The sequence below is a fragment of the Trypanosoma conorhini genome (assembly GCF_003719485.1).
Source record: "Trypanosoma conorhini strain 025E chromosome Unknown Tco_14.4_contig_00004, whole genome shotgun sequence".
NCBI classification, from domain to species: Eukaryota; Euglenozoa; class Kinetoplastea; order Trypanosomatida; family Trypanosomatidae; genus Trypanosoma; species Trypanosoma conorhini.
In genome coordinates this window covers 10,770-19,194 of record NW_021704090.1, presented here as the reverse complement: position 1 = coordinate 19,194, position 8,425 = coordinate 10,770, and the positions used below count along the sequence as shown (strand labels likewise).

Sequence of the window (8,425 nt, the reverse complement as noted above, 5' to 3'; positions counted from 1 at the left end):
ATATATGTATATGTATATATATATAAGCAAATACGTATGACTGGTTTCACTCTCGCTTTCCCCTCCCACAGAACAAGAAGGAGAGTGAAGGATTGAAGCGGAGGAATAAAAAGATCGGGAGGTGTGGAGCGAGGCTCATGGAATGGATTCCATGTGAAGAGCAGGCGGGGAGGTTGGGCTTTCGCGAAGGCCACTGTGCGACATGTCTGTTAGATCCAGCAACCGGAGAGGAGTGGGTAATGTGCGTTGGCGGTTATTGCGAAGGGGAACGCGATGGAAGCGCCATGGTAAGCAAAGTCTCTCAGCTGCCGGTCCTTTGCTGGATAACCGTTGCCGACCACCTACCCTGCTTAGAGTGCGACGGCGCATCCTTGACGCGGGTTGGGAACGCCCCTGCGGCGTACATGTTTGGTGGGCTAGATGCGGACATGAATCTGTGCAACCGCCTTCTGCAAGTTGGGCTGAACTTTGCGAAGGGATCTCCTTCGCTCGCGGTGGAGGCTCTGCAGACCACGGGAAATCTTCCTCCTCCACGCACTCACCACTCGGCAGGTGGAACGGCAGCCCATCTTCTTGTATTCGGAGGCGAGACAGACGACGCAGAACAGACCAATGACATGTACATGTTAGATGTCACCACGCTCGTATGGACACGCATCAAGACTGAGTCTCCTGTTCCGCCTCCTCGTCTTCTTGCTGGCCCCCTTTTATTTGTTTCCCCTCAAGTCTGTGTAATTTACGGAGGGGCGCATTTCGTGAGTGGTGACATTAAAAGTCTTAACGACGTTTGGTCCTGTGAACTCTCCTCTGCTTCTGTGTGGACGCAGTTACAAGGGAGTGGTGCTGGTGTGGAGTTTGTTTTTCCACGGTCCAATGGTCATGCAGGAGCCCTCTTGCGCGGCGGCGAGGAAACGAGTGCCTTGTTTTTTGGTGGCAAGGATGCCGCCGAAGGATGTGACAAGGTGAAACAGGTGCGTTGGTGCAAATCAGGGGAAGGTTCACTTCAGTTGCACCTAGTGGAGCCAACTTTGAGGTGCACCGAGGGCCCACACTGGCGTTACACACCTGTGATGGTAGAAACTCGTCAAGGACTTCTTCTATTGGGTGGGCAGTGTCGCCATCCACAGGACGTGGCGGCATTTCTCCTAAAGTGTGCAGAGGGTGCGGATTCGTTATGAAATAGCCTTGGGACGTGAGGCGTGGAAAGTGAAGTGAAGGTGGTTGATGAGGGGTTGTTCTTGGCCCGTGGGTTCCCCTTCGGTCAGGCGATTATCGTATTTGCGTGCGCGTGCGTGTGTGCTTTGCCTCTTTGTTGAGCTCCTCCCTCGAGGCGCCCGAAATAAATTGGAAGCTTGTGGCAGAATGTACGACCGGATGGAGCTCAGTAGCTGAAAGCATTTTTTCTAGAGCTCCTCTGTTTTCTTTGTTGATTGGTTGTTGTTGTTGTTCCTTGTTTTTACCCAACGATACCGTGTTGAGAGGCAGCGCTGGTGCGGTTTTTATTTCATTTTCATCCCCCCTTAACTCGCTGCTGGTATGAACGCCCTCCACGATGGCAACCGGACTCTCGTTTGAATTCCTTTGATTGTGGCTGCGCGCGAGTCGTAACACACTCCGATTAAAATTTGTGAATGCTGGCTGCACTGAAACATTAAGTAATCTCCCACTTTCTTGCGTGATGCCCCCTTCTTCTGAGATTGTGGCGCGAGATCTCATTCAGGCGCACGTTACCCTCTTCTCTCATTGCTGCCGTCGCTAGTGTACTTGCTGAGGTGTACCTTGGTGTCACGCTTGTCGTTTTAATGGGTAAGTTGGCACCGGAAGTTTTCTACAGGGCTCTCCGACAGCGTGGAGTAACAGGCTTTTTCGGCGTTCCCGATTCCCTCTTGAAGGACTTTTGCGCCTTCGTCACGGACCACACCCAACCGCGCGAGCATGTCATAACAGCAAACGAGGGTAACGCTGTGGCAATGGCTGCTGGTCATCACCTGGCAACTGGGGAATTCCCTCTGGTGTATATGCAGAACAGTGGGCTTGGTAACGCCGTAAACCCACTTCTCAGTCTTACACACGCTGAGGTCTACCGTATTCCGCTTTTGATGGTGGTGGGCTGGCGCGGTGCCCCGGGTGTCAAGGACGAGCCGCAACATGTGGCACAAGGACGTTTGAGTGAAGACCTCTTGCGTGCCTTGGAAGTACCTTTCTCTGTTTTGGCACCCGATTGCGATGATGTGGAGGCGTCAATGCAATTAGGTCTAGATGCTGCCTTGAGCCATATGCGTTCCGCTGGTTCACCTTACGCCCTTTTGGTGCGTCCAGGGTTGTTCAGCAAATACCAACTTTCGAGCCACGGTGATGATTTGAAAAGACTTCCAATGTCCCGTGAGGAAGCAATTGAGCAGGTACTGCGGCAACTTGACTCGAGCGATGTCGTGGTGAGCACAACGGGAATGCCCTCACGTGAGCTCTTTGAGATCCGTGAGCGTAGTGGAATGGGACACGCTCATGATTTTCTTACTGTCGGTTGCATGGGGCACTGCTCTTCAATAGCGGCAGGTATTGCGCTAGCAAAGCCAGAGAAGCAGGTCTTTTGCCTTGATGGTGATGGTGCTACCATAATGCACATGGGATCACTTGCTGTCCTTGGTGGAGCTGCCGCTGCTCACCCTGTAAGCGGAAAGGATTCTTCGCGCGTTCTACACAACTACAAGCATGTGGTAATTAACAACGGTGCCCACGATTCAGTGGGAGGACAACCTACCGCCGCATTTGATGTGTCTATCACACAAGTAGCGAAGGCGTGTGGGTTTACAGTCATTCGCGATGAGCCGGTGATGGACCTGGGCGAGCTGGTGAGGGCAATGTCTGAGCTGAGGCAAGCCCCGGGCCCAGCATTATTGGAAATTCTTGTGAGAAAGGGCAATCGGCCGGATTTGGGTCGTCCGACAACAACACCGCAGGAAAACAAGAATGTTTTTATGGAATTCTTAAAAGAATAGGCGGTAGAGCAACAGAATTAAAAGGCACGAGAATCTCCCAGGTTATGGTCTCGCTCCAACTAGGCTGTTAGTTAAAAACGGAGATGAAATTAGCGAGGAAGAGAAGCGGTTGGAATAACTTGCGTGTATTTACGGCTCTCTTTATGTGCCTGTAGGGGTGGGTGGGTGGGTGGGTGTGTGCGTCTGTGCCTGTGTTGGGGTATTCCATTTACATGGAGTGGCGCAAATGCATATGGGTTCGTGCAAATGAATGCAGAAAAGGAACTTGGGAGGCGAGAATGGGACAACAAAAGCTTAAGCGTGCGGAGAGGATCAGTTATATCCTGTTTTGCACTGTTGTTGTTTTTGTTGCTGTTGTGTGTGTAAGTCTGAAGGAGCAGAATTATATATATATATATATATATATATATTACACAAAGAGGACTTTGAAGGATGCTGCGGCGGGCGTTTTTGTTCCGCAAAGTAACACGCTCATGGACAACTGGCTCCATCGCCTCGGCCTCGGCCCACTTCCCTGACGCCGTGAGGGTCGATCCTGCTGCACAGCGCAGTGCAACATGCTCCGCGAAGGAACAGCGTCAATGGAGCCTCGATGACGCTTCCAGTGGCAGCGGCCGCAAGGTGCCGAAACACATTGAATGGGTCACGCGTAAGGTGAAACTGTGGTGCCAATTGATACGTGCTGATAAGCCCGTCGGAACATTCCTTTTATTACTACCGTGCTATTGGGGTTCCAGTCTTGCCGTCACACGGGCGATTGTGTGGGAAGGGGCCGATCCAGTGGCTCTATGCGCCCCCTTTGTGCCGGTGCATCTTGCCGTGTTTTTCGCGGCAGGAGCATTTTTGATGCGAAGTGCTGGTTGTATTGTCAACGATATGTGGGACAGGAAATTTGACCGCATGGTGGAGCGCACCAAAACACGCCCCTTGGCCTCTGGAACGATGGGCATGACCGAGGTTTCTGCTGTTCTCGTCACAACTCTTGGATTGGCTCTTGTAATTGCAATGAATTTGTCTCCGACTGCCCTTTTGGCTGCTTTATCTATTACCCCGTTGGTGCTTATTTATCCATTTATGAAGCGCATCACATACATGCCTCAGCTATTTCTTGGGTTATGCTTCAATTGGGGTATATTTGTGGGGTATGCTGCGGTGTTAAATCGTGTGGATCTTGCTGTGACCTTGCCCATTTATTTTGCCTCTGTTGTGTGGACCATTTTGTACGACACGATCTATGCTTATCAGGACATAAATGACGATAAGAAGTGTGGGGTGAAGAGCTCTGCTATCCTTATTGGGGATCGCAAGCATATTCTCATGGCCATGGTTTTTCCTGTGGGTCTTGGAATACTTGTCTCTGGTTTGATGGTCTCACAGTCGCTTCCGTTTTACATTGCTGTCCTCCTCTGCGTTTGGCACCTTCAGGGCATCGTGGACGACGTCAATATCTACGACGCCTGGTCGTGTGCAACGGGATTCCGTAGAAATGTGCGATTTGCCTTGTACGTGTTTCTATCCATGTGTCTGGGGAACGTTTTCTGGGCTCTCGCCTCGGAGCATCAGCCGGCAAAGGATGCGGATAACAGTGCCGTTTCCGAGAACTCCGTCCTCATGAGGTTTCTTCTTCTTAACCAAAATGTGGCGACTCCGACGTACACCATGCAAGATGTCCGTTGGGTGGATCGATTTGCACATCCAGCGTACGTTGCGTCCCAAGAAGCGCGGCAAGATTCCACGCAGGACCCTTTGGTGATACCGGCGTGGATGCGGCGTGAGTACCTTGGCGAAAACGTGGGCTCTGTAATGCGCCTGCTCGGTGTTGAGGAGGAGGTGATTGCGTCCTGGCAAGCATGGTGGTATGCCCAGCTGGACCACTATAATATGTTTTCCAAGGTTGCGATATGAGGGTGGGGAAGGGGGCGCCTGTGTGGGCGAGTCGGTGTTCACACGAGCAACACAGGAGGAGGCGAACGAACCTCGGTCCACGCTGCACCATTGAAGGGGAAAGGGAGAGGCACTGGCTTGCAATTACACACACTCACTCACGATTTCGCTCCCTCTATCTATATCTATATATATATTTATTTTCCCACATGTCGCGAACAGCTCCGTGGACCGGCGGGCAAATAGCAATAGCAACAAAAGAAAGGGGGGGGGAGAAAAGCACACACACACACACACACACACAAAAGTACAAATCTCTCTGGTAGAGTAGCCATGCACAACACGTCGGCGCCTGCGGATCCCGTGGTGGAGGCTTTCTCTGACATGCTGCGTGATTGCGTTCGGCCGGTTTCTGCACTTCTGTTGGAGGAGTTGCGTGGGGCGCCAAACGTGCCCGTCGAGGGGGAGCGGCAGAGTCTACGAGAAATATATGCATACAGTTGTGGGCAGCACCATGTGCGTCCCAACGCAGACGTGCTGCGGCAACTTCCCCCTAGCCTTGGTGCCGATTGGGTCACGGAGGTGAAGGTGCTTGATTTCTCGCTTGCCTACCTGGGACGTGGCGGCTGTGCTGCGCTTGTCCCTGTCATTGGCGTCTGTACCTCCATGACACACTTAGTGATGCCCTCCGTTGGTTTGACAGAGGAAGCGGCGTGGCCACTGCTTCTTATGCTGCAGGCGCACCCCTCCTTGATGTGGATAGACCTCTCTGGAAATCCTCTGAACGACAACGTCGGACGATGGATTTTGAGCATGGTGCTGGAAAACCCCAACATTCAGTTTCTGCTGCTTCGTGACACAGGCATCAGCCTCCCATTGGTGTTAAAAATTACACATCAATTACAGCATCGGAAACAGGCGACGACGGATGTGTCGATCCTATTCAAACAAACCCTTGATCTGGAGAGGCTCTCCTTCTCGGCTGCAGCATCCCTCTCAGTGTCCGCTTCTACACCTGATGCACCACGAGGGCGTCGCATTCCCGCGTCTGTTGCTGCCGGGCTGGCTGAGCTGCGGCATCGGTTACATCGCAACCGGCACTGCATCCAAAAAGTATATGAATGTTTCATCCTTCCTAAATGCGACGCGGATGGTAGCGAAAATACCTGGGTAGAACCTTCAGTGGATATTGTCACGATAAACGGGGAATGGGACACTGTTTCTATTTCAGAGATGATGACTGGGCGATGCTCGTGGCGAGCATTTTTTCGCGGGTTGCGTCTCCTGGGCATCCACGCGGTTTCCCGCACTCTTACAGAGAGTGTGACCTTCGCAACCATCTGCGGTATATGCAACTTGGAGACAATTTATTTTGGGAGGCTGCTGAGCTTTCTGAGGCCGCATGTGGCTCTCAGAATGGCGACACCACTGAGAGCCAACATTAGCATGAACAGCCACTTGTTGCTTGCCACTATGGATGAATCTCCCCTGGTGTGTGAAACGCCGGGGTGCGAAGTGGCTCCACCACAACGGCCAACGTCAGTCAGTGGCGCTTGTTCCCTTTCCATCACTCATTTTTCGGTGCGTCCAGAGCCGGAAAAATCTGCCTGCGCTTCATCTTTGGCAGAGCCCCTCATTCGCAAGTCCTCCGACCCGGCGAATGTCGCGCTGGTTGTGAAACCGCGAGATAGTATTCGCTTAGGAGGCAAACCCTCTCCTGTACGCGTTGCATCTTGTACGTCGCCTACGCTTAATAATACAAGAACTCCGTCCAGTTTGGCGACCCCTGATATGCCGGTTGTATCTCTGGAAGAAGAATTTAGGCTTGAATGTTTTTTTCATAATCGGAAGACGCAGCATGTGTTGGATCGCCTCTACGACGCACGCAAAACCCTGCGTGAGTCGTTCCAAACGAGCGTCAGTAACGACGTGGTGGCTCCGCTCATGGTTCGCATTGATGACGTGATTGAACAGGCAGTGGCTTTTCTTGGGGAGGCTTATCGGGAAGGAGTTATGGCGCTGCTAAAACCCTGGAGAGGAGAGGAAGAGGAGTGTGCTATGCTGCCTCTGGAAAAATGGCTAAATTCCATGTATGTGCCCGAAGCACGGGGATCCAATTTGCCTCCCTTCTCATTGTCAGAGGAGAGGCGCATGTGGAGAAGTGTGGATGTGGAACGACTCCAAAACGTACTTCGTGCATGCTGAGTGGTGTCTGCCCATGCCCTCTCAGTGAGTTCCAACTTTTTTTTGTTTTCTTTTTTCACGTTTTGCTCTTACATTTTACGGTAGAGGCTGGGCAAGGAGAAAATAAGATTCGCCCCTCCCTCCTTTCCTCTTTGCCCCCTCCGCGAGAAGAAGAACGAAATGAACGCGAGATGGAAGTTCACTGTTGGTAGTTGTGGTGATGGGAATTTGCCATGGGTTTCTTGTTGAGCACCCCCTATTGTATCTTGCTTTTTTTTCTTTTTTTTTTCATATGGATGCGGTGTATTGGGTACACCCCGGTGGCGATCCATCCACTCGTATTTTTCTCTCCAACGTGTATCAATGCGCACTATATAAACGGCCAAGTTTAACAGTGGGGACTGCGCTATCATGTACTCTTCCTCCTTGCCGTATAAGGTGGTCGCCACGGATCTTGACGGCACACTACTGAATCCGGATCACCTTGTCTCAGAGTATACCCTGCGTGTGATCGAGGCTTTGGCGGAGCAGGGTGTGCCCGTGATATTCGCGACGGGCCGTCACCACGGCGATGTCCTGGAGACAAGGAGAAAGCTGGGGCTAAAGGGGTATGTGATCACCTCAAACGGGGCGCGTGTGCATGACCCGCAGGATCGTCTCATCTTGAAGAAAGACATGGATCCTGCAGTTGCGAGAGAGCTGGCTCTTGTGGCTGCCAATGATGCGGAGATTGCGACGAGCGTCTACCGCCTCGACTCGTGGCTTATGAACAAGCACGCCAAGGACCTTACTGAGTACTACCGCTCCAACAGGCACGTGTTCTACTACCAACTCTTTGATCCCGCCACACAGGACTACGACGGTGTTTACAAGGTGTATTACACCTCCGATCGTCGGGAATGTCTGGAGATGTTGTCGGCCAAAATCAACGCCGCCTACGGAGAGAAGGTGTCCATGGCTTTCACCCTGCCAAATTGCCTGGAGGTTATGCGCAAGGGGGTGAACAAGGGTGTTGCACTACGCGAAGTCGTGGGAATGCTGCTAGGTGGCACCCGAAAAAGCATCAATGGGGAGAATGCCGCATCGACAATCAAGCACTGCATCGCATTTGGCGACGGCATGAACGATCTTGAAATGCTCTCTATGGCGGAGAAGGGCTGCGTGATGAAAAATGCACAGCATGATTTGTTGAAGATGGCACCTCCACACCTGGAGAGGATCGGTGCGAACTCTGAGGATGGTGTGGCGAGGCATTTGGCGAAGGTTTTTCGCTTGGATCTGGGAGAGTAGCCGCTGAGGGAGCGGACGTTCAAAAGAGAAGATGCATAAAACGGACAGCTTTGTTTAAAATAAGACTG

The 8,425-nt window shown here is 52.1% G+C and overlaps 5 protein-coding genes across 5 annotated transcripts, besides 8 other annotated features; all 5 read left to right on the top strand.

The window, feature by feature from the left end:
• Positions 1-25: a microsatellite.
• A 112-nt stretch (positions 26-137) lies between these two features.
• On the top strand, positions 138-1,178 carry Tco025E_00234 (uncharacterized protein; the record flags this gene model as incomplete). The annotated part of the gene is made up of 1 exon (XM_029367179.1): positions 138-1,178. The coding sequence occupies one exon, from the start codon at positions 138-140 to the stop codon at positions 1,176-1,178; it is 1,041 nt and encodes a 346-aa protein (XP_029232704.1).
• Positions 1,179-1,415: 237 nt separating this feature from the next.
• Positions 1,416-1,458: a microsatellite.
• A 344-nt stretch (positions 1,459-1,802) lies between these two features.
• On the top strand, positions 1,803-2,999 carry Tco025E_00233 (putative phosphonopyruvate decarboxylase; the record flags this gene model as incomplete). Its single annotated transcript, XM_029367178.1, has 1 exon — positions 1,803-2,999. The coding sequence occupies one exon, from the start codon at positions 1,803-1,805 to the stop codon at positions 2,997-2,999; it is 1,197 nt and encodes a 398-aa protein (XP_029232703.1).
• A 155-nt stretch (positions 3,000-3,154) lies between these two features.
• Positions 3,155-3,182: a microsatellite.
• A 151-nt stretch (positions 3,183-3,333) lies between these two features.
• Positions 3,334-3,361: a microsatellite.
• A 21-nt stretch (positions 3,362-3,382) lies between these two features.
• Positions 3,383-3,409: a microsatellite.
• Positions 3,410-3,431: 22 nt separating this feature from the next.
• On the top strand, positions 3,432-4,904 carry Tco025E_00232 (putative prenyltransferase; the record flags this gene model as incomplete). Its single annotated transcript, XM_029367177.1, has 1 exon — positions 3,432-4,904. The coding sequence occupies one exon, from the start codon at positions 3,432-3,434 to the stop codon at positions 4,902-4,904; it is 1,473 nt and encodes a 490-aa protein (XP_029232702.1).
• Positions 4,905-5,059: 155 nt separating this feature from the next.
• Positions 5,060-5,084: a microsatellite.
• A 79-nt stretch (positions 5,085-5,163) lies between these two features.
• Positions 5,164-5,187: a microsatellite.
• A 29-nt stretch (positions 5,188-5,216) lies between these two features.
• On the top strand, positions 5,217-7,088 carry Tco025E_00231 (calpain-like cysteine peptidase; the record flags this gene model as incomplete). The annotated part of the gene is made up of 1 exon (XM_029367176.1): positions 5,217-7,088. One exon carries the CDS (start codon positions 5,217-5,219, stop codon positions 7,086-7,088), a length of 1,872 nt encoding a protein of 623 aa, XP_029232701.1.
• A 249-nt stretch (positions 7,089-7,337) lies between these two features.
• Positions 7,338-7,356: a microsatellite.
• Positions 7,357-7,478: 122 nt separating this feature from the next.
• Tco025E_00230 (putative sugar phosphatase) lies at positions 7,479-8,357 on the top strand (the record flags this gene model as incomplete). The annotated part of the gene is made up of 1 exon (XM_029367175.1): positions 7,479-8,357. One exon carries the CDS (start codon positions 7,479-7,481, stop codon positions 8,355-8,357), a length of 879 nt encoding a protein of 292 aa, XP_029232700.1.
• Between the last annotated feature and the right edge of the window lie 68 nt (positions 8,358-8,425).